Source organism: Ceratotherium simum, chromosome 13 (assembly GCF_057802395.1).
Source record: "Ceratotherium simum simum isolate JZ-2026a chromosome 13, ASM5780239v1, whole genome shotgun sequence".
Classification (NCBI taxonomy): domain Eukaryota; kingdom Metazoa; phylum Chordata; class Mammalia; order Perissodactyla; family Rhinocerotidae; genus Ceratotherium; species Ceratotherium simum.
In genome coordinates this window covers 50,437,421-50,462,382 of record NC_141912.1, presented here as the reverse complement: position 1 = coordinate 50,462,382, position 24,962 = coordinate 50,437,421, and the positions used below count along the sequence as shown (strand labels likewise).

The 24,962-nt window shown below is 46.4% G+C and overlaps 1 protein-coding gene across 1 annotated transcript; it reads right to left on the bottom strand.

Moving 5' to 3' along the window:
• Positions 1–524: 524 nt before the first annotated feature.
• On the bottom strand, positions 525–24,427 carry TFAP2B (transcription factor AP-2 beta). Its single transcript, XM_087437832.1, has 7 exons — positions 24,323–24,427; positions 20,933–21,391; positions 16,083–16,143; positions 8,467–8,686; positions 6,741–6,859; positions 4,389–4,530; positions 525–1,514 (listed from the first exon to the last, which is right to left on the bottom strand). The coding sequence occupies exons 1-7, from the start codon at positions 24,425–24,427 to the stop codon at positions 1,214–1,216; spliced, it is 1,407 nt and encodes a 468-aa protein (XP_087293958.1). The 3' UTR covers positions 525–1,213.
• Between the last annotated feature and the right edge of the window lie 535 nt (positions 24,428–24,962).

Here is a 24,962-nt window from a genome sequence, read left to right as displayed (position 1 = left end):
CAAAGCTGCTTCAATCTCTTATTGGCCACTTTCTAAATTATTCTCTTTGAGCTTCTTTAAAGAAGTGCACCTGCAGAATTCTGACACACAGGCTTTGATTAAAAAGGGATCGGATTTTTTTTTTTTTCTCTGTACCTTATAGATTGTGTAGGAAGCCCAAGTCCTCTTTGAAGAAGCTCATAAACCATGCGGGCAAAGCTTTGGAAAACAGAAGAGAATGAAATGGTACATACCCCTCCGAAGGAATTACATACTAATCAACGTATTCATATTGTGTTTTTTTACTATTGTTCTTAAAATTGGCAGATGACACAAATATTATAACAAATGCAAGATTCTCTGTATGCAGATGCTGGCAAGGCTGGGAACTAGTTAACATTTCTCAAAGGAACTGATGATGAGTCTGAATCAACTTATTGGTTCAGATTTTCCTCAGCCGCGGGAGCCTCTGCTAGGCCGGCCGGCACCCCAAGCTGCAGCCACCGCCTGCACCTCCGCGGGCCTCCCGCCCCGCCCGCCCTCGCCCTCGCCCTCGCCCTCGCCCTCCCTAATTATGCAAACGGCCCGGGAGCTGGGCACCGGTGAGTTAAGAACGCAGGGCGGGGCGGGGGCACCGAGGGGACCGAAACACCACGCACCGGGGCCAACCACACTCATTTGCATCCCGGAAGATTCCCGTGACAGCTCGAGGAAGGGAGGGCAACGTAGAAAAGGGTGGCTGGGGGAGGGGGGCGGTGAGGTGGAAGGGCGGGGACTGCGAGAGTTTCCTAAAAAAATATTAAAAATTAAAAAGTTCGTGCGCCTCAGTCAACCAGCTCTCAAAGCACTGACACCAACAATGTTTATCCGATTTTCTTCCAATAAGTTAGCGTTTTCTCATGTTTAGTCTTATTTTTATTTTCCAAAGGGAAAAAAAAAATCATGGTTTTCTTTTATTATCAGTACTAAGCTCGAAAGAACCGAAGTGGAAAATCCGGACGGTTGTCTCCAAGTGTATCTTGAAATAGACACTGAGAACCGAAATTGTCGCTCCGTTGTACGCCTCAGTTTTTTTTAGTTATTTAGCTTTTTTAAAATTTTTTGATTGTATGTGTATTCTACCTAATATAATTCTTCCAAAGCCAATCCAATATTTTAAAGCTAAAATTAAACTTTTTCTGTTTTCCTTTTGTATTTAAAACATTTTTCCTTTTTTTTTTTTTTTTTTAATTTTTCATTTCCTGTGTTTCTCCTCCTTGTCGCCAGTTTTACTACCTGGGCCTTCCCCAGACGTGTGCCTGTTAGTGGTGGTGTTGTTCAAGAACATCTTGTCCATGCCTTTGAGCGCCTCGGTGAGATAGTTCTGCAGGGCCGTGAGCGCGGCGCAAATGGCCGGGGCGCCGAAGCCGTGCGTGATGAGGCTGAAGTGCGTGAGACAGCTCTGGATCCCCGGCTCCAGGATGGGGCTGGGCCGGCTGTTCCCGATCGGCGTCCGGTCCTGCGCCAGCAGATCCGTAAATTCTTTACAAAGTTGCCTGCAAAGGGTCGGGAGAGGAACAAAAAATCACCCTCGTTGTTGTCATTGGCATTAGAAAGGAACCGCTCACACAAGCCCAGAGGCGCCGGGTTACCGTAGAGCCGAGGTGCGCGGCTAATGTGGGCGATTCCGCTCTGTTTCCTTTCCCGGCGCTCTCCTTTCTAGAGCAGCTGGGACTGGAAGGAAAGCGGGGGTGGGGAGGTTATGCACCGCTTCCATCCCAAAGCCTTGCCTTTTTCCTCCTTCCAGTCTTCCCCACTTCATTCCAGGACCGTGTGGACTCTGCTTTGGGAAATCCGCTTGGCTTTAGTGTTTGATTTTGAATATTCAGTAATGTTTAGCTCTTACTTGGCAGTTCTTTTCAAAGCCCTTTCCCCTCCTCTCCCCTGCCTCTCCAACCTCTTGGTGATCAGGCTGCGAAAGCCCTGAACGACTTAGGCCCCTGGCCACAAGCCTGTCCCAGGCACAGAAGCAGATTGCTGGAGCCTTGCATGGCCCAGGGCAAGCAACTATTTATTCCAGGAGAGAATGCTGATTCCATTCAAAGCAAAAACCTGTTTACCTGCAGTATTGGGGGATGGAGGTATTCTTCCCTTTTTTTCTTTCTTTCTTTTAAGTGTAGGCTACTGAAAATCTTTGTACAACAGGATTGTTGTCAATATAAAAGGATTCCCACATTGTTTAAATAAAACCTAAAGGTAGATGGTTAAGACACTGGGGAGGATAGATTTTTTATTTGTTGAAGGTTTTTATTTCCTCAAGGCACCTACAATTTAGAGGAATCTCCCAGCCTTAGAAATCCTGCGTGCCTAACAATTGTTAATATAGGAGGTGGACAGGAGGGGTTTCACTCGGAAGGTCCAATGGCTTGCTTCTGCTGGTGGTCAGAAGCATGACATCCCAAAGCCACAGCCTTTCACAGACTGGCCCACTTCTCCTGTCAGCCTGCCTCCACCCAGGCTGTGAGAAAAGAAAACCTACAGAACGCCAGTCCCAGGCCCCCCTGGGATGGCCTGACACTTGGTGACACCTGGCCTGGCCAACAGGTAAACAGTGCAGGTACCTGGAGGCCAATGTGAGGGACCCTGCCGAATCCTTTCCTAGGGGATTACTCCCAGGAGGAGTAATGGTTAAATTAGATGGAGAATACCTCCTCCTCCCTCACCTGCAGCAGCTGAAAGGTTTCTGGTTTTAAGACTGGTGGGTAGAGAGCACGAACAGGCATCCTCTCTCTACCATCTCTCTACTAGTTCTCCATTTGAAATGCACACATACCTCTTCACAGCCAGGAAGAAAGAGGTAACAGTTTTGACCTAAATAGGCCAGTTCTTAAGCCAGAGGTACCTCAGAATCACCTGTGGGGTTCAAGTGCACACATCCTGGCCTCCACCCCCTGCTGATTCCAATTCAGGGGGTTTGGGGCTAGGTCCACGAGTAAATGTCTTGAAAAAGCTCCCCAGGTGATTCCGACACTCACCCCAGGTTAATAAGTGCTGGCCTAAGAGAAACCACAGGCTTCAAGGGGGGAAGTTACAAGCATTCCTTAGGGGAATGACAGAGTCGTTTGTGGAATCCTGTTATTTAATTTATACACTTTGGCTTTATTTTTTCCCCAAAGTACCTTTACTCTTTTATAAAGCACCAATAGGTCCCCCGCCACCAGACACCAGGGCAAGGGGTAGGAGGGCAGTTTACTGACAAAGATCTATTATATTGCTAGTTGGTACATCAGAGGAAAACCTTCTAAAAAGAGGGTGGGTGCCAGGTTTTGATCGTTGGAAGAGATGCTTAAAGTCTTTCCTTAAGTTTGTACTCATTACCAAAGTGCCAAAAAGGAAATTCTGAACCCGGGAGAACAAATGCTTAGAGTCAAACATTTTAAATCTTCAAAGCCCAAACCAGGGTCTGTAAGCAATTAAAGTTCTGGGACATTAATATTTTTTGACCCTGCGGAAAGGGGCAATCAAATTCCAATCACGTCTCAAAAACATCTGGACAAATTTGAGCAAATGATTTTTCAGCCTTCCATATATTTCTTTAAATTACGCTGTCAACGGAACAAACCCGTCCTCGAGCGCTAAATAAATGAGCGCCGCTGTTTGGGCCGCGCCTGTGAGAGAAACGTGCGGGTGCACGCAGCGCCGCCCACTGCAGGCCTGAGCCGGCCATAAAACACCAACAATATGACACCGAAGCCAAAGACAGGAGTAAATCAAATAAATAGAAAACCCACTGTAAAAGTTCAAATGAGCTCTAGACCTAAATTTAGCCAGAGATTTACTATTGTCCCTCTGGAGTTGTAGTAAATTTTGTGTCTGTGGAAGATGCCAAACAGCAACGTTGGAAAGAGGGTAATTAGAGCTGTGGGTAGAGATGGGTACACGTCGGTGACATATAGACACCCTGAGCAAGCACACGTGGCCGTGTGGATGTGACAGGGAGATGTGAAATCTGGGCAGGAATATGCACCTAGGGACCCAGGGAAGGACTCGAACAAGGACCCATCCGGAAAAGATCTTCCTGCCATCCCCAGGGTTGGGGAAGAGAACTATAAAAAGCCTGGATTCTGATTAAGAAAGCCATCCTCCCCAGAAGCTTGGAAATAGAGCAGAAGAGGTGGAGACAAACCCATAGCCCATAATCAACTCTGGGGGTCTGGGGATGGAGGAGAAGCCGGGTGGAGCTGGGAGGGCTTCCTAGCCAGCAATCGATAAGCTGCGTGTGCGTGTGCATATGCTGCTTCTACCACTGAGCTCCTTCCCTGGCCCACAAAGGAGGTGGGCATTGCCACTCCCCCCCCCACCTCCTCCCAAGCGAGGTGGCTCAGCAGGGTAGGAGTCAGGCATGAGGGCCGAGGGTCTGGGACACTCACTTGGTGGCCAGCAGCATATTCTTTCGGGAGTGCAGGTCACTGGGGTCCGTGTGCTGCCGGTTCAAATACTCAGAAACAGCTTTGGCGGGAAACTCCGTTTCGCATATGTACCCAAAATCCCGAGCTAAGTGAACAGCTTCTCCTGAAAAGACAGCAGCAGAGGTCATAATCAGCACCCGGTTCCTAATCATCCCAGGGCAGGAGATGCTCCCTGGTCAACTCTGTTATTATCTACAGAAGAGGCCAACTGTTGGGGGCAAAAGCAAAGGTGAGACAGATGTTCAAAGTAAAAATGATTCTCAGGCCGAAATTAAAGTTGATGGAACGAACTTTGCTCCTGACACTCTTTCCAGCCTTTCCCTGATCATCCTTCCAGCCAAGTCCTAGCTAGACATCCCCTGAATAGCTTCAAGTCTTCCACACCCCATAGTTTGTCTTAAGGGAAAGGTGGGCTGATGTAGTCAAGAGCCACCTTACAACTGCACATAGACAGCTGGCTGGATACTCAAGCCACATTCTCCCCTTCTTTTTAAAGCATCTGTTACACTTGCTTTAAATAAAATTTAAAAGTCCTCCTATCTTTTGTATTATCTTTTGTATCTTCCTATAATTGTATTAGAAAAAATCTCTTATTAATAACTAGTATATACAAACATAAATTCATGTCTGCATATGTCCACATATATTTTAAAAATATGTGTAAAACATATTTGGAATTCATATATGACTACTCATATATGGAACAATTATTTCTATCCAGCAATGAAATATTTATTCTCCTTGTCAGTTTCCTGCTAGTTAGGTTTCAGGTTTCTACTCTTCAGAGGTTCCTGTCATCAGCCTCCTACTTAAGAACTTTCTACTGCACAAAGATGACATAGCAGCTATAGAAAACCTGGACATCTGAGAGTTCGCAGCTTATGTGGAAACCCCTTTCCAATAAAGCACTATTACTCTTTAAAGCACAGCATTAGGGGTTCAAGGGAAGATCCTGAACATGAAAAAGGGATATGTTGAATTATCCCATAGCTTCATTATTTTTAAGGAGCATGACTTCCTTTTAATCATCATTATCATAGCAACAACAAAAGACTTCAGGCATGGTGCTTACAAGAATTCATAAAATTGGAAACTGCCAACCAAATATTGGAATTTCAGTGGATTTTCCAGTTTCCTCCCTTCTCCACCCAAATCCCTGTCTTGGGCCGAGACTACCTTGACTGCTTTTCAAAATGAGGATTGTGATATTAGCAATTCTCCGAAGGGCAAAAAGTAAAACCCCCAGACTGAGAGTCAACTGCTAACAAGTGTGGTCTAGAAATTTGGTGACTGCTGCCCCTGGAGGGTAAGTTTGGGTCGGGCAACGTTGCCTTAAAGATGGCAAAGTGCAGTACCTATAAATGTGATGACTTTATGGTTGCTGCTTAAATATTCTAAGATCCTCTCCTTCAAAAACCAACTCCCCACAGGAGTGTCATAACATCACATCCATAAAAACAGAAGAGAAAACCAAGACCTACATGTTAGACTCTAGAGAAAAGCCTACAACTTCCTTCGTTAGGACCACTACCTGGCTGTATTTCCTATCCCTTCTCCATCTCACAAATTCAACTGCAGATCCTCTTATTCTAGACTGTGTAGAAGATGCTATTTATTACATACCATAAATATCATCCCCAACCCCAAAACGATGAGAAAATTAGAATGTGCTTGTTATAATTATGGCCCTTTAATTCACAACTGATGAATCTACATTGAAGGTCATATGTGACTCCCCTCCATGTTTCCTCACCACCACCCCCAATTTTCTGCTAGGCATGATTGGCCTTATTAAGCTATATTTCAATAACAATAAGTCCCAGGTAATCAGCAGGAGATAGGGCCCTGGGAGTAACAGGAGTTTTAAAATAACCAATAGGGGTCATGAATGCAATAATAGTTTCATAAATCGACAATGTATTTTCTACTACTGATGATTCAGAGGTAAAATCTGGGAAGGAGAAGGGTACAGAATGGATTGCTGCTTACAGATTTACTCTTGCAAGAGGGTGTTTCAGACACTGTGTCCTGCACCTGGCGGCAGAGGTGACCCCTGCACCGGCTTGGAGGCTAGACCTGAGCCCTCTTCAGAGCATAGGGACCCTCACACAGGTCCCTTGGCCTCTCTACAATTGCCGGCTCCCTCTAAGTAAAAGGACCTTTGAACTTCTCTCAAGCAGCCGCTTGACATCTAGCTCATGAGGGCACAACAATTGCAATGATTTCCAGTTAATCATGAAACGTGTAAAATGTCAGCCTTCAGCCGACAGTTAAGCTCAGCCACTTCGTGAAATGGCCACACATCTTGCTTACCTTCCACCAGGGAGGTGAGTAACGTGACATTTGCTGCTTTGCGCCTGCCCGCGGGTAAATTCAAACCGATTTTTTCTAGCCTTTCTCGCAAAGATCGCCCCCCATTTTTCGATTTGGCTCTGAAATTGCAAGAATTAACATTCTGATTAACCTCAGAGTGTTCCTGAAACAAAGTTTAGACTTAGCAATCTGAAGCCCAGTGGAGCTTGAAGAGGTTTTAACTTGAGGTGAGCACATTTTCCCCCCTTCCTTTTGGTTATTTGCTGATAGTTTGCTGAGGTTTGCTTAATTTCTGCAATACAGAGCATTAAAAAAAAAAATTGAGTTGTTTTCTTTTTTTATCTCACGAGAAGAAAAAATGATACCAGATAGGAATAATAGGGTATAGGCTGTGGGTCCAGAGAAGGTAGAAGTTGTGCATGCACACACACAAGATCCTTCCTTGTCAAGGAGCCAGTTAGCTGAGTAGAAGCTGGGCACGCACAACCTTGCTGAGAAGAGGGAAAGAACTGGACGGTTAAGAGGAGAAGGCACTAGCTGCAACAGGTGGGCTTTTCGAGGAAGGGGTCAAGAGTCACTATAAAATGGAGTTGGGTTAAAAGGGTAAAGGGAGACTGAAACATGACACCAATGATGATGGTAATCATAATAACAGTAAAACTAACACTTTAGGGAGTTTAGTTATGTGATAAGCACTTTATATTATCTCAATCTCATAGCAAGTTTTCTACACACATACACTCAATGCCCGGGAGTGACTGAAAGAAACTTCCACTCTGGGGCTCAAAGGACTCACTCACTTGAAAACTGACCCAAAGTCGAGCAGAGCAAGAGCATTCAGAGTGAGAAGAGTCCCTGGGTCACACCCTTACCTCCTCCCAAGGCTCTCCCTGTAGGTGCTAAGGTCTGAGCAAAAATATAGGAAAAAACCCATGTACTCTGACCTCTCTTGCCGTACTCTCCACACAGCCACTTTTAGGAAAGAAAGGAATTTTCAACTTCCAAATAGGCTAACTTGAATAGTTCATCTCATACAATGTCACCTTCGTATCAGGGACACTACCCAAGGGTTCAGGCGTTGGCAGGGACCTTGGGGGAGGCTTTAAATCTTATGATAAAAGCCACCTCCTCCCATTTTCCACAAGGAGTCTATGGATTGTCTTCCTCCAATATCGGATAGCATCTGAATGGCCCCAAGGAATAACTATTAATATTTCTAATGTGGCATCATTGTTATTGGTGGTGGTGTTACTGAAGAAAGGAGGTCATAAGCCTAGAACAGAGTTTTTCAAACCGCGGGGCACAAGGCATTAGTGGGGCGTAACCAACTTACTCGGCCGCCAACTGCATTTTAAAACAAAATAAATATCAGTACAGTGCAGGTAAGAAGGGAATTACTCCACGAAACTTCTGGTGTAGATGAGCGTGTGCAGGTTCTGGGTCTCACTCAGGCTAGATCACACCCTCGAGGTGTCCCCGGGGTCGGGGGGACCGGGGCGCCGGGCGCAGGCCAGGGGAAGTGGAAGCTTCCCGGTGCAGCGACGCCGGCGGGGGAGCGAGCGGCGCGGGGGACCCGGGGCGACAGCGTTGCATGCGCGGGCGGAGCACGTGGGGAACCCGGTTCTCCCCGACCGCCCGGTTGCTAGGCAACCGCGTCTGGCTACTTGTTGGTTTCCGCGCGAGCCCTCTCCTCTCACCCCATAAAGAATGGCTTGTGGGGTTTTACCTTCTGAGGACGCCGCCAAGGAGAGACGCATTGAGGCATTCCGGGGGCGAAAGCCGTCTCTGAACTTCCCCCACAGTTACTTTGTACTTTGAAGTTGAACTGAGCAGAGACAAACGGCCTGGGACCGAGCAAAACACCTCTCCGGTGTTGACGGACATGCCTCCCAGGAAGCCATCTTTATTCATCATCAGAGAAGTCACAGATTTGGGAGGAACCGGAACTAGAGAGAAAAAAAATATGCCATAAAGGTGACCGGGTTTCGATCCTGGTGACTGGCTGATAGAATGTGTCGGTGCGTGCGCAGGGGCGAGTCCACAGGACGGGCGCCAAGTGGTAAGCTGGAGGAGGAAGTGTTTGTTCCAGTGGGGCTGCGGTGCGTTCAGAGCACTGTGTACAAACAAATGGAAAAGCCATCACTCCTCTGGAAACTTACCCCACGTGTGTAGACATATGAGTGTTGCTTGCCACTGTCTCGCTCACTACACAAATCAAGAAAACAGGCAACCCAGAGTTTGGCGACTCCTATTCCATCACTGCTGGCTGTGTGACCTTAGACATCTCACTGAACCTCTCTGAATCTTAGTTTCCTCATCTGTCCACTGAGAGTAATAATCATATTTGGTGCTGAAGCCTGAAGGTGATTATCACTACCAATGATATAAAATGGTGATAGCAATGGTCCTTATGGGAACCTTTCCCTCCTCTCCTATTGGACCCAAATCTATGGTCATCACTGGAGAAGATTAGGAGGCTGGGCCCCATCAGACACTGTGCCCAAGAACAGCCAAGTAATACCCTTAAGCTGAGGAGTTGAGCCCAAAGGAGCTGCTCATTTCCCATTCTTTCCTACATCATAACAACAGATTCATTTAGAAATGAACCCAAATGCTCCTCTCCAGTGAGAGCAGTTCCGCAGTGACATGAATTTTGTTTACAAATTAACGTAAAGCACCGGCTGGTGATTGTTGGGAGCAGTTATGATTTACAACAGGTGCCCTGATCAATCAACCAATCACTCTAATTCATGTGAGCGGTGGTCTTGCCTTGCCACAGTTGTTTCATTTCGGCAAGTAATTGATAACAAACCGCACTCAAGGTATGTTTTATGCAGAAGTTAATAAGAGCTGACAGCTGGTTGCCACTGCTACCCAGGCTTATTCCCTCTCTCCAGCCTGTATCTCTGTTTAATTGTGTTTCAGTATCATCTGCACCTCAGGAAGAGGCGGGGCTCAGGAGAACCAGAGGGCTGGGAATGAGGAACAGCAAATGGTCAACCTCCCAGGTCCCTTGGCAGTCTCGCTCCTTCGGACTTCTACACCACTGAAGCCCATTTTCTTTCTGCAGGCTCTAGAAGCCACCGGGCAGGTGACTTCTCCTCCTGACCTGCCCTACACCTTAGCTTCTTCCACTGGGATATGAAGCCCTCAAATCTTCGAACAGTATTTGTGGGTCATTAGTCCAGGGGATTTATTGAAACGCATCTGGCACGAAAAAGGAGGCTTCCATTCTTCCTCTTTAATAAAGACTCTTTCACCCTAGAATCCTGGTAGGGGAAAGATATGGTCTTTCTACCATCTGGAGCCTCAAACTCTATATGTGAAACAAGTTGCATAACTTCCCTGTCTAGAACAGACTAACCAACACTGAGTATTTTTGTAACAGCTTATTCTCTCTACCACAGATTCCAGCATTCAGAGGATCTTTAGAGACTCCTAAAAGCCAGGCAGGTCCCAAAGCTTTTATTTACTATGAATTGCGTTTGGCCCTTTACAAACACCTTGTGGAAAAGGGCTTTCCTAGGGGGGCGGATCGAGGGACTGAGCATTCCCTTTTGCTACTTCTTAGAAGACATTTTAGGATTTCTGGATCTGTCTACAGAATCCAAGACCTTGTCCCAGGCTAGATGAATGATGTTAGATACCAGTGGATCTTCTGCACTGCCAGGGTGGTAGTGGGGAGCAACAGACGGAGGCTTTCCTCTTTCTGATTCCCCCCATCATATTCTCATCAGTGAAGCAACTCCCATTTCAGAGTGAACCAATGAAAAGTCGAAGTGTGACTATTCATTATATTTGAGTAAAATATGGAGTTCAAGTCACTTAATAGACAGTGATTGGGATAGGAACACCCTGTCATTTAATTCTCTTATACAACATCCACATCTATTTTAATCTATCTTACTCTTCACAGCAGTCCTGATTTCCACATTTCAGATTCATATTCAGACACTATAAACAAATAATTTATGATCATGGGAATTGGCATTGGATAACCTTGGAAAAGCGTTTCCCCAAAATATAGATGGCCCTTTGTAGTTTTAACACGGTATGAACTATAGAAATAAATTGTATAAAAATTTCATCTTTGATACTCAGCAACATTTTTATATTTAAATACTATTTAGAAATAATATTTTGACAGAAAAAAAAACCCACTAAGCTGAAAATAGTAAGTTCAGGATACTGCATAACCGAATATCTCCTGAGGATTGTAATTTTACCTGCTTCTCACAGTCCCAGATGCCAAATCTCTTGAAAAGCCAGGCCTTTAGAGATGCCTTATAACCTGCCCTCTAATTTCACTATTGTTAAGTGCCTGATTTACCTGACAAGAGCTGTTTCCTTTGGGGAATGTATATTGCTCCCTCCTGTGGGCTGTACCTTTCTGCATATATATTATTACCTAAATATCACCAATCCAGTCAGCTTCTGTCAGCACACTGCTGTCTGGGGGCAGTTCCCCCCCCACCCCAAGACGCAGACTATTTGAGCAGACTTGCTTCAGATTTTATTTCCATTTTCTAATTTAAGTATCAATCATGTTCCCACCTGCTACTCTCTCATTCTCAGGTTCTAAACCTCTCTCCCATTCGAGTATTGGTCCCCTAGACTAGACCAGACCCGACACATTTCTCATCCCAACTTTCCTTTAAGTCCATAGCACTGTTCTCATCCACCTTCCTCTCACACCTGCTTAGCTCAGCTGATTAACCCCATAGTTTATTCTCTTTGTCTTTTCCCTTCTGCTTTCCTCCAGCTTATCAATAAACCCAGAGAGCAACAGGGCCCGGTTGATTTGTTAGTAATTATGAGCACACTGTTCCTGCTCACGGAACCCAGAGATGACGAAGATAGGTTTAAAGCGACAGCAGGAAATGGTAAGGAAATGGAGCATGGCAAAACTCAGCGTGAAGCTTTCAGTTCTTTACATGTTTACAATTTTCTGTGCATACATTAAAACTGGGTTTTTTCTTTTTTTCTCTTCAGTTCTCAGTTGGATAGCATGGGCCAACTTATGGATGTAAAACTTGTTCCCCTCCCTTTTTATATTGGGGAGAAAAAAAGGTTTAAAAACCGATCAATATTTCATTACAGTGACTGGAGTGTTATTTAAGAGAGAGGAAGGAAAACTGATTAGAGAAAATATTATTCATTAGTGGACTATATAGAGTCAAAGTGTTAATAGGCTAGTTCTTAATCTGTACTCTTTAAATTTATGTGGGAAATCGTAGCTTTGAGATCTTTGTGTCTGACTAGAAACAGACTCTCTGTGGGTCTGATCTGCTGGTGGGGGAGAAGGAAAGAAATGAAACCATCTGCTAGATTCAAGGGTATTGAATTCAAGCACCTCCGAAAGGTGCTTAGACTTAAATATGTAAACTACACTGGGAAACCAACAAGAGGTTGAGCATTGCTTAAAATAATTCTTACCAGCAGAGCACCCCTTTCCTCATACTTGCATTGTTTCTCATCTACCTGAAGGCTAAATGTTATTCCATATGTATATATAGCATGTGTATAAATGTGAGCACTGAAATCCTGGCAAGAAAAATGAAAGGATTCCACAAAGAAAGCTGGAACATAAAAACTACAGACATCCAGTGTTGGCATCCTTTAGGGGCAAAGTCTAAGAAGGTGGACACTGAGTTGGGTCCTATCGCTAACTTGACATGTGGGACCTTGAGAAAGTCACTTATCTTCTGTCTCAGTTTCCATACTGGGGCGTGGAGGTGGGGGTTGGAGAAGAATGTCTAACCTTTCCAGCTTTGAAATTCTATGAACTCTGATTACTCCCTGAGAGGCTGGAATATATCTCAAAGTCTCTAGTTGAATAAATACCTATTGGATCTAAGTCAGTTCTAGAAATGTGAACCTCTTCCTTTGAGAGGAAACTCACACCCTTTCAGAGGCTCTGACAGATGTGTTGCTTTTTACCTTCTAGGTCAGAAGGAAGAATCCCAACAGAACCCGTTGTCATTGAAACTGGCAATTTCTTTATCCCCCACACCCCAAGAAAATCCACACCAATCAAAGTGTTTATGTGGGGAAGGGGCCAGAACTAATGGAAAAAAAAAGTAGGAGAGAACCGAGGCTGAACTGAAAGTAACCAAACAGGATATCCCTAAGACCAACAAAAACGCCCCACAGTCACAACATTTGCACCTTGGACTCCAGCTGAGATAGCCTTTCCAAGAAATCCTAGCATGTTTTCTGCTAAGGTGTGAAACCAATTGTATATTGGCCTCTGATTGCACCAAAAACTTCTTCTTAAAGCCTAGGTGAGCCTTTTTTCAGTTAGGCTGTAGGATGGTGACAGTGATGCTATATTAGCTGGGCACCACCCCACCCCCTCCCAGCCCAGATTCCTAATCTTAATGGAACTGAGAGTTCAGAATGATTTTTTAATGTCTCGTTGGATTTTTAGACTGTTAATGTACCGAATCCTTCTCATTATTACTTTATTGATTGCTCATTGACCAGCCCCCTTCAAATCGTATTAACCACCCTCTGCCGGTTTAGATTAGGAGAGTTTAAAAAGCACCTTTCATTACTCCCCCCCACACCCGCCATGGAGTTGAGACTCCGCACGGCTTAATGGGAGCTCTAATGGGGCAGCTAAGAGGAGAGGGGCCACGGTCCCTGCCGATTGCATTAATAGCTCAAAGGGGGCCAATACAGAAAATTAGCCGTAAACGAGCTCTGGAGATCTTCAAATGAAAGAGCCATTTATCACGCTGGCTACCTTCACTCCACTCGTTTGCTCTCTCTACTGGGAACAACTCATTTCCTCTTAACTAAATTACTTCAGAAATGTCAGCTAAGCCCAGATAGCAAACATAACAAGAGAGCTAGCCTATAATCTATGGGTGATATCAACAAGGGTGAAAAATTGGACTGGTTAAATTTTAGGAGGAAGCCCTTCCATAATTAGAGAGAGAGACATAGAGACATAGATCCTTTATGATGAAGTCTTCTGGCTTCAATATACACAGAGGCAGAGACACCTGAACCCCGGCCAGTTGCTGCACTTTTATTAGAGGTAGAATTTTAAAAATCTCTCTAAAAGCCCATTAGAAAATAAATTAAGCAACTGAGTCCCCTGCCAGTTGCTGAAATTTAGAATATTTAGTTCAGAAAACTTTCTCACCTCCTCTTTTATGAAATTAATCTCTTGGAGACATCCCTCATAAAGGTGGGGGAGGGGACGAAGATGGGAGACCAGGGGGCAGGGAAGGAGCTAATGAACCCGTAGCCTTATTTTAAGTGGTTTGAAGTAATCTAGAAAAGTAAATCCACCTCTTATTCTTATTTTGCCCGTGGATCTCTAAAGATAAAAATATGGAATTAGGATCTTTTCTTCAAGTAATAAAGCAAATACCTGAAATATTAAATAATGGAGTTGACCTAACACTTCATATTCAAAACCACACCGCCTAAATCAATAAAGTGACTGGGATGCCACATAGATGTTTTAAGCCACACATTCTTTAAAAAAAAACTTTTGGGACAATGAGAAGTACTCCATGTTTCCAAAACAGAACCAGCACCTTTAGTCAATATTCTCCTTTTTATTTATTCCTGGAGAATCCCTGATACATGAATATTCACATTTCACTACAAACATTTACAAGCCCTGAAACCAAAGCATCCCACACCTAAAAACATTTCAGCTCCATTTTGCTAGGCAAGCTAAGTTTCAAATATTTTTATTGGCTTGGCTACTAACAGCATTTCTGATTGGTCATCTGTGGGGCATGCCCCACTGCCAGCCCAAAGGCTGTTTCTAGAATACAGAACCCTGGCTAAGGGGTTCTAGCTTTCCCCGAAAAGGAAGGGGAACTAAAACAAAAAAAGAAAAAAAGCGGATGGAGAAGCACCCCCCCTTCCTCCCCCCTACCCTCTATCAACCAGCAATTAACCAGAAGAGAAGACCCAAGAGGAAATGGTGAAAGTGAGCTGTCAGCACAGTTGCAAATCTAAGCACAGAGCCCCGGGTGTCTGAGCAAACCCAAAAGCTGGCATTAAAAACCAAAATGATGCTATCTAAAGAAGAGAGGGAGAGACCTTTGGAGCAACACTTAAAATAAATAGTTTTGCCCCAAACCTTACTATTCTTCTTCAGGATATTACATTCCAAAGCCAAATGGCATCATTTCAAATACAGCTTCCCCCTCCCGCCTCCTACCTCTCAAAACTACTTTTTCTGCATTTGCAAAAGAAGAAAATGTAGACTGCCTCACCCTGTTTGGAATTCTTACTTCACAGTCTTCCTACTCTACCAGCTTGACTCCAGGTTACTTTCCAAAACATCTTTTTCTTTTAACTGTTTTTGAGAATGTTGTGGTTCACATGCATCGTAAATGACTGAAGCTAAGGATTGCTGACACCAAACATAAGGACATGTCTTTTTCCAGCATTGGTAAGAAAGGGTTACAGTAGTTAAAATTGTATCTCCAAATACCAGTTCTTGTGATAATTAAAGATTGCAGTGTTTACATTCAAGCTCCTAAATTTGGGGCATGTGAGTGACATTCGGGCCTCTTGGCAGCCACACTAATCGCCAGGCATTCACCCAGTGACTGTCAGAGGAGAGAGGGAAAAATTAAGCAGCTGCAATACGCCCGAAATGAGTTATTGTAATTACATTTAATTAGTTTAATTAGTTAATTATTTTGCTTACAGCTGTACAAGAGACTGCAAACATTTGTTAATATCACATGCCCTTTAACAGTATGGGGTGATTCCACAGTCACACTAAATCATGAATGCATATGTAGGAAGATTTAGAAACGTGCATAGGCTGTCTCAGCCTCTCAGGATGCGCATATTTAGCAACACATTTGGCACAATTTAAAAAAATAATAAGAAGAAACAAATCATAAAACACAGAGAACTGGGAACAAAATTACCACCAAAAATTCAAATACAAAAACAAGGAGAGAAGGAGCGGTCTCAGTGACATAGGGTTTAGCTCAGGAAACTCCAGTTATCAATGAAATAATTACAGCACATTTTTGAAAGCAGTGTTTCCCAGCCAGTTCCATACATGACGGTATTCCATTATTTAAGATGTCTCTAGAATCGCTACCAAACATACCATGAGAAAAATGGCAATAGTCTCCCTCTGTCTCTCGAATCCGGGGTTCTGCCTGCGGTTGCCCCCCCCACCATTTTCTTCTTCCCAACATGCATGTTCACCTAGACAGCTGCTGTCCTATGATTGCAAACAAACATTTGTGTCTTATAAAATAATGAATTCCCCCAAAGTGAAAACTCATCATAAACACAAGAATGCACAGGAAAACTTTGCTTACTTTTCGGGTGAATAATCCATACCTTTTTTTATGACAGACTGGTCCAATAGATTCATGCCGCTGTTATTGGCATCTTCAACTGACTGTGAATATAAAAACATCACTATTCAAATTGACTGGATATTAAAGAATCGCGCACATAAATCATGTCATTCCAAACTGGAGTTTCTGTTATTTCCATTTATATTAATTCACAAAAGGAGGTTTTATTATTATCATTATTACCTCCAAATCTACGTAGAAATGAAATTCACCCAAATTATAAATTCTTCCAATGGAGGAAGAGGAAAAAGGGAACTGAGAGAGACATCTGGGATGTAGTACTGGTTTAGTTATTATGTTAAACATAGATATTACATAGACATATAAACTTTTATATTATTTGCTCTTATGAATTGTGAAAACTTGGCAACAGCTGAAACATTTCCACCAATATTAGTAAGAGCAATTTCTGTTTTCTATCCCACTGCATCTTAACCCCAGAGTCATTTTACAAATACATAATAGTTTACATTATAGGATTTTAATTAAAGTCTGAGCAATTTGGAATGGAATGCAAACAGCAACACACAGGAACATGTTTGCACGCTGCCAGGACCGCACACCCACCGCAGTCCATACACATCCCTGTGTGCTATGAACTTCTTGACACACAACGACAGTCCCTCGGAGGAACCTGCACAATTTGCTCCCCCTCCCAACCCTGCTGCTGCTGCTTCCCAGCAAGGAGCACACCTGTTAGGAAGGCAATCACTACAGACACACAGATACACACAGAGGCCTGGATCCTCCCAGTCAGCACCTAGGTAATGGCCAGGAGCATTCATCTTCTGTGCCACAGTTTCCTCCCAGAGAAGGAAAGTTTCAACCCTGGGTATTGGCAGCACTTCTGAGGGAAATAGCTGTTGGAATGAGTTTCTCACTGTCAGGAAGCAGAGAACAGAGTTCTGGCTGTGCATCCCAGGGCATCCAAAAGCAGTGGGTTTCCTCCCCCTCCCCTCCAATGACGATAAATGCCAGGTCTTTCCCAAACGTACAGCTGCTTTCCTTGATCCTTAGAAATCTAAGTTTGGACCAATTTGTCACCCACTCTACTACAGAGTAGTAAAAAGCAAAGGGGTCGAGAGTGAGGTTGTGTTTTCATGGCACCTCCCACCCACTCATGCTGCATCCCCAGACAGGGTGTGTGTTCATCACAGCGAAGAGACTGTCGACCCCGAACAAGCAGCACGTTAGAATGAGAGGATCTAATCACGGAGGGGGGCGTGTTAATTTGTTTCTTTTCGTTTTTACTAGTCACTCCTGTTCTCAGAGGGGTGAGGAAAAAAGTTATTCTCCATAAGAACCGTTTTCCACGTTGTAACATGCCGTACACATCTTAATAAATGGTAAAAAGCTTTTTGAAAAAAATACTTCATGTAACTTGTTCGAAACTCTTCAGGAGACGCCACCACGCACACGCGCGCGCACACACACGATTCACGCCTTTCTATGCTCACGTGTCTACAATGGCGATGCGTCCACGCAGGACACAAAAAGTCGCCTGTGTCTTGGGCAGGCAGACCCGCGACCTCGCTGGCCAGGACCGTGCGCCCCCACACCTCACCCTCACGTCGGTACGTAAATATGTATATACGCCTCATCAGCGACGTGGGGTACTTGTGGTAGTTAATGAGAAGGCTCTTGTCTGATTTTCTATCTAATTACGGCCGCCTGCTGGGTTTTTGTACAGGATATTCACGCAGCATGCTGGCGCTTAATCGTCACAGGGAGGATCGTAAAGATTTAATTAGGACTGCATGCGGAAGCGCAGAAAAACAACTCAGACTCGTAATTACTAGACTTCTTTAGTTAAAAGTGATACTAGGGGTTTCTTTAAGACATTAGGGTGTGTTTGAGTGTGTGTGTGTGTGTATGTGTGTGTGTTGGGGGGGTTGACAACATCTTTCTATGTTTATACTCGTGGGTGGTAGAGGTGATGAGAGGTTACAGAGCAAAGATGGGAAGAAGAAAAGAGGTGTTCGCGGCAACTAAACAAACTCCAAACTAGGTGTCATTTCATTCTTTCTTTCTGATGCTGTTTTCCTGAGTTTTTAGCACTGCCCCCCGCTCGCTCGTGCGCGCGCGCTCTCTCTCTCTCTCTCACACACACACACACACACACACACACACAATGGGTGAAATGTAGCATACCCAGAACCCAAACAGCGATTTGCTAGTTTAATAGCCCCTGTGAGTAAATTGAAATAGAAATTGACAGCGTTTTATAGTTTCATTTAAAAAATATTAGAAGCATTTGGTTAATTAGCTCTCCTCCTTCTCCTCTCTCACGGTCGGGGCGGTGACACCGCGTGTGTGTGTCTGGGTCACACACACCCGCCCCCCAACCCTCGGCCAGGTGAGTACCCCTCGCTGTGAGACCCACCCGCCTCCGCAGCGCCCTCGGGATCTGTCTGGTCCTTGGCTGGGTTGGGGGTAAAGGGGATCCAGAACACACACTAGGCCCCTGAGATCGAACAAGTGACTGAGGTCCAGGCCGAGGCACTCTCTGGTCCCTTTTAAAGACTTGTGGGAGCAGCCAACTCATTGCGTGGTGCAAGGAATGTAGAAACCTCGACCCGCTCCTGTAACTTTAGGCCCCCCGCGCTCCAGATCCCTAACTCGGAAGTGGATCCTACCGGATAGAGCAGATGCTGTTCTGTTCCCAGGTACACCTCCTCCCCTGCCTTTCTTTGTCACCTGCCCTGTGTCAAGTCAAGCACACCCCGGCCTCAGGAGGCCTGTCATCACAGCAGAGACAGAGATCGTCCTTGCCCCGGTTGTTTCCCTCCTGGGATAGGTGCGGGGTGTATCCCCCCCGCGATCCCTTGCGCTGAGGGTCGTCCAGAGAAGGTCCCGGGGGCCTCCCCACCTCGCCAGACCACGGGCTGGGATGCGGCTGGGGGAGGAACAGGGCAGAGGTGGGGTGGAGCGGCGAGCATGCGAGGACCAGGACCTGCACCTTCTCTCCTCTGGGCGCTCTCTGCCTCTTCCGTCTGTGTTCCCGACCCAACAACTCCGCCCGCCGTACGACGCTGTGACAACGGTGTTCTCCCCAATGCACACTGACCTGGCCCTGTTTTTCTCTCGCCCTTTGCATCTGGCCAAACATTCAAAACCCCTCACAAGTCTATCTTTTAAAAAAATCTAAAATCAAAGAAATCTGTTCCCTCTTTCCGGGGAATTTCTGGGCTCTCCCGCCTGAGCCCCTCGGCCTGCAGGGTGGTGGTGACACGGCCCGGTGTTAGCATTGCCAACAGCAATGGTGATGAGTAGATCCACTTTCATTATCTAGCACTTTGAACCATACTCAGAAAGGTTAATTTAAAAACTTCGCCCCTAGACACATATTACCCCAATGTATTAAAAAAAAACTATTAAATATTTCCTTTCTCTTATGAAATTCTGAAATAAGCAATAGCTCTAGACAGGGACAGTCAAGCTCCGTTAAATCCACAAAACCATCATTCTTATTACTATGGGTAAATCCAGTCACAAATCAGGTGATTCCATCATTTTTGGAAATAATAAATAACTGAATTTTCTTTAAAACAATAAACCATCACAGACTACACACAGACAGCATTTGATGTTGTCACCACATTTTAACTGTTCAAAATACATTTTCTTTTCCCAGCAAGGTAAAGAAGGATTCATGCACCCTTTTCCCTTTCCCATTTCATTTTCCTGTGCTTCAGAGATATGTCTAAAATGATGCATAATATATACAACTATGTCAATGAGACCAAAGTGTCAGTTAAATACCTTTCAACCATATTTATCTTTTGTGGAGAGTATTTAAATTAGGGAGCAAAAGGAGACCTGCTCAGAATCACCCAGACAGTTTTTAGAAATCATTTCTTTGATGTTTCTTTGTTTAGTTTAAACAAGTATTTTCAAGCAAATCAGGCTCCATTGTGTAGGTTGCAGATGGGATAGTGGGTGGGTGGGGGAGTGTTTTGAGCCTTTTGTTTTAAGAAATAAACACGTGATGGCTCTTCAACTGGGATGGTGGAGAGGAGAGGAGAGTATTAATGGAGGGGGAGGGCTGGAGAGGGATGTGGAGAATGTTGCTCCCCCATCCTCTAATGGACCAAAAGGTGAAAACAATCTCCAAAATGGTGTGTGTCCTCATGGACTCCCAAACAGAATTAGGGGTTTCCGGGTCTCTCCTCACAAATATTCCATTTCTAGGGTGATGACTCTGGAACTCAATTATCTTGGAAAAGGGCTCTGCAGCTTATGGGACATTCAAAGCAAGATCTGGCTTGGACAAACATAGCGAATGTTTTTCTTCCAAGGTGCAGTGTCATGCTTAACAAAGTCTTTGCAAATCTAGTAGGAACCTCTGGAGCCTACAGAGGACCCTGTGCCTCCATGCTGCAGCCCCAGACTCTAGGCACCCGGTCTTTACCTGCCGTGTCAGCGGGCCAGGCCCACTTGGGACGTTCACGGGGGTGGCTTGGGGAGGGTACGCAGCTTGCTCGCCCAAAGCGCAAGAGAATAGGAAGGTGTCCGGTAGCTAAGGCAAGACAAAAACATCTAGCCTTGATTCGGAGGATCGTAAACTATCAAAACACACATATATATTTTTCTCCTTCGTGATTGCATTTCTAGTGGTTCTAGCTTTCATAATTGGTCCTCCAGAAGTCGCTATACACGTATACACATAAACATTTATGTCGTGTCCCGCTGGTCCTGTTCTAAAGATGGAAACTACCTCCCCCAATGGAGACAGAGCTGCCCCTCCCCCGCCCCTCCCCTCTCCCGGGGCATTCGTTATGTATTTACTGTCTTTTTCATTTGTTTGTTTGTTTGTTTGTTTGTGGTTACCTGGACGTCTTCCATTCCGGGATGGCCGAGGCCGTGCAGCGAGAGGCTGTCACCCATGCCCGCGTCCAGGCCGTGGTGCGCCGAATGCAGCAGCACGTCCGGCCGGCGGACCGAGTGGTAGTCCCTCCGGGGGTCGAGGCCCGAGAGCTGGGGCAAGGCGGCCCGAGGTTGGGGCAGGAGAGAGCCGGCTTCGGAACCCACTTCTTGCCGCTGCCGTTGTCCCCAGGGGTGCTGCTGGGGCTGGTGCAGTGGGTTCAGGGAGTAGGGGTCATTGACGTGCGAGTAGGGGTCCTGGCTCTGGTGGTAGGGGAGCGGCTGGTAGGGGGGCGGGAAGTAGGGCGGCTGGAAGTCTGACGACGGGGTGTGGGACAGCGGCGGGGCGCTCGAGTAAGGTCCTTGGGACACCGAGCCCAGCTGGGAGAGCCTCGAGCTGTGGCTCGGGACGCCATCGTGCCGGTCCTGGGAGCGGGGAGAGGGGGAGAGAGAGAGAGAGGAAGAGAGAGAGAGACAGAGAGAGAAGGGGAAGAAAAAAACACACAAGCGACAAATGGAGAAGCCCGGCTTCCGTACGTTCCTCCCGGGACAGGGGAAGCAGGAATCTGAAACAGCCTCCCAAGTTGACTCAGAGGGCACATGATTTCAGCAATTTCAAACGCGAGGCTTTGGCGGAAAATGGGGAGAATCACCCACTTAACCAACATCTGAGCCTTCCGTTGAGAGCGCAAAGCGCAAAAGGGGTGAGGGTAGAGTAGCTGTGTGTCTGGAGGGGGACTCGAAATTCCTTACAATTCCTCAAAAATACAGGAGTCTTACAGATGGTATTTGCTCTTCTGGGCGTTTTAAACTATTTTTTCTAACTCTTCCAGAGGTCCAAAGCATCACAAATAAAACTTCATACTATTTGCTGTGCTGTTCCTCCAGTTCAAAACCAACTGCTGCCTTCACTGGCAACCCAGCGGCTGACCAGGACCTCTCCAGACAACCTGGTAATTCCAGGAGCTCGGAGGAATCGGCCTGATCTGAGGTCCCAGTCACCCCTCCCTTGCCAAGAGGAATTAAATAATTTAAATAGTGTTTGATTGAAATGGATCTCATTCAAAATCATATCCTGAGCCCACGTTAAGTTGGGTTGTGGTTCCCAGGAGTTATAGCTAAGGTTGCCTTTCTATATCTAATGCTATTATACTCCAGGGTGTGAAAATGAAGGACCTGGTCGACAGAAAGGAAAAAAAAGCCCAGACAACGCATTGTTGGTCCTAACTGGAGTGATAAACCAAGTGAAAGGAGAAGGGGAGGTGTGTGATGAGAGGGATGTATAAGTTCCTCCCTGTCCTCTGTGGAAATGATATGGTAAAGTCCCCATGGTTCTTTTTGGAGAAATAGTCACCTAAATTTCCAAAGTGCAATGGCAAATAAAAAGTTTTCCTGTTCGGCCTCCCCCCTCCCCAGCTGACTCATGGAGCTCAGAGGGCGAACACACAATGCAGAGAAGCAGCTGCAGCCTCGTCCAATTATGGTGCTAAATTACCAAGCCAAAGGCGCTCAAAGGAAGACAGAGACAGAGTGAGACACACACACAGAGACGGAGAGACAGAGAGACAGTGAGAGGAGGGAGCATGCAATTCTGGTACAACGTGAATCCAAACTCACCATGGATGAATAGGTGTGGACTAACATCTGGAAAAAAAAGCCTGGTTACTGCTCAAAATCAAACAATGATTAAAAAAAAAAAAACAATCAAGGAGTCCAGCTGAGAAACGAGCTGGACACAGGAGCCGAGCTTGAGGTGTTTCCAGGACAAGCCATCAAAAAAAAAAAAAAAAACAAAAAAAAAAACCTTACTCTCCCCCACCCCCAAACAAGATTGGCGATGCCTGTCACACAGACAGAGCTGTTCCCCGGTCTCTGGCTGTCTTTTTGGCCTTTTTTCTCCTGCCGTCCTTCGGGGTTCCAGACGCAGTCCTCTTCCACCCGAAGCTGGGCTCAGACTGCTCGGGCGCCCCTTCCTCCCTCTGCTTGCCTACACCGCCTCATAATAATTGATATTCATGACTATTAATATTACACGAGTACTTTAAAGGGAGAATGGAGGACAAATGGAGCGTGAAGCAGCAGCGAGCGCAGAGCTCCCCTACTATTGTAAATGACGTTCATTCAGTGGAGAATTACTAGATGTAATCAGACGAGGGGGCTGGCAAAGGCAGACTGGGGAAAAAGTTTAGCAGGAAAGAGGCAGAACTTCAATTAACTGAGCCGGGGACGCGCGTAAAGCAGCCCTTGCTCCCCTGGACGAGGCAGCGAGGGAGAGCATCGCTGGGGGCTTGTGCAGGACGTAGGTGCCCTTGTTCCTGGAGAGGGACTTTCCTAATGGGAAGAATCGATTGGCCTAGGTGCTTTGTGTGCATATTAAAAACAGCATAAAAAGGCGTCGCCTCGTCACTTGGAGGAGAGAGAAAAGTGAACCGGTGGGCCCGGGTGTTTCCAGTGAGTTTGCGGACTTTCACTGAATATCGGAGATGATGCTTATTTATTGAAGGACAGAGGCGAGACGGGGGCTTTTCATGCCTTGTGCAGCCCTGCCCTCTTCAGTGCTCATACAGCCTGTGATTTTTACCTCAATTTAAAATACATGCAATCAATCTTCAAGTACGCTAAACTTATCCTTTCCAGGCAAAGCCAGGGGCAACAGAAAACCTTTTTGGATGTTTCAGGAACCCGTTCAACTGGCCTGACTGCCATTTCTGTTAAAGTTCAACCTTCCTCCCGACTTAAATAGGCTCCTTCCACTGGGCTGCGGGTTCTCCTATATTTTTGAGCAGAAAATTTAGGTAGACAGGAATACCTGCAATATTCTCTGTCTCTCTCTCTCTCTGTCTCTCTCTCTGTCTCCTCTCTCACTCCCTCTTTATTCTCCTCTCTCTTCCCCTCTTCCACTCCACCCCTCCCTCCTCCGCTCTCCCTCCCTCTGTGTTCTCTCCCTCCCTCTTTTCCCATTTAGCCAGTTTACTTTTCATTATTAAAGAACGAGTTTTATCCTTACTTTTAGAATCCACTGAAATCCCTCTAAGAACACCCCGAGCTATTTGCACCGTGGCCCCATCCCCGCCAGTGTCATGCCCACTCCAGGCGCTCACATTCTTTAGGATAGTTCTAGCGCCTTGGATTTTACTATTATCCCGCCTGTTAGAGAAAGAAAAGGAGGGCGAACCGAAACAAACCCCACCAGGCGGAGGCGCGGCTCTCCGTTACAGTCAGTACACAACCACAAAGAGGAAAGGAAAACCCCAATCATCATTCCGCGGAAAGACGAATCTCCTCTCTCTGTCTTTCTCTCTCCCTGTCTCTCTCTCTCTCTCAACCCCCCGCCCCGAATTAGGATTCAGAGCTGGCCAGAGCTGGGGGCCCTGGGCGCGGGCGCTGGGCGCTGCCCGCGGGACGCGGCCAGGCGGCGGCGGCGGCGGCGGGGCCCGCGCGGGCTGGTCCTCGGAGCCCCATCCTTCCCGTAGCACTGGGCCAGCGGCGTCGGTAGGAGCCTGCTGGCCGCTTCTGTGCGTTGCCGGTTCCTAGTATCCGCCAGACGGGTCTCCCCGGGCTCTCCGGAGCCGTCCCGGGGCGGCGGGGTCGCGTTTTCCGCCGGTTTGGGGAGGCTCTGTGCGTCCCACCGCCACCGCTTCGTCCGACCGAGCGCTGCCCGCGCTCCCCGCCCGGGACTTTGTTTCCCTGCCTCCCTCCTCTCTCCAACTTTTCCTCTTTACAGTCTCCATTGCCTGCCTCGCCAGCCTCGACCTTCCCCCTTCCCTAACTTCTCTTCGCCTTTCCTTTCGCCTTTCTCGAAGCTTTTCTTTCTTTCTTCCCTCCCTCGACGTCTCCTCCGAGTCTTCGCTTCCTCCCTTCCCCTTGCGTCTAATTCGAGGTCTCCCAGGCCATTCCGCTCGGAGCGAGGTTCCGCGGGCCTCCGCCGGCGTCCCCTCCCCGCCCCGCCGCGCGCCCTGCGCCCCGCCCGGACTCCCCCCTCGCCCGGGAGCCGCGG

Bases quoted from the DNA above. Each gene is read 5' to 3' on its own strand.
- TFAP2B (XM_087437832.1), bottom strand. From the start codon at position 24,427: ATGGGGCTCCGAGGACCAGCCCGCGCGGGCCCCGCCGCCGCCGCCGCC. The intron at 21,392-24,322 runs GCCAGCTCTGAA...CCCCGCTCCCAG, and splicing joins GCCCAGGGCCCCCAGCTCTG to GACCGGCACGATGGCGTCCC. The intron at 6,860-8,466 runs GTAAAACCCCAC...TTGCAATTTCAG, and splicing joins CTTGGCGGCGTCCTCAGAAG to AGCCAAATCGAAAAATGGGG.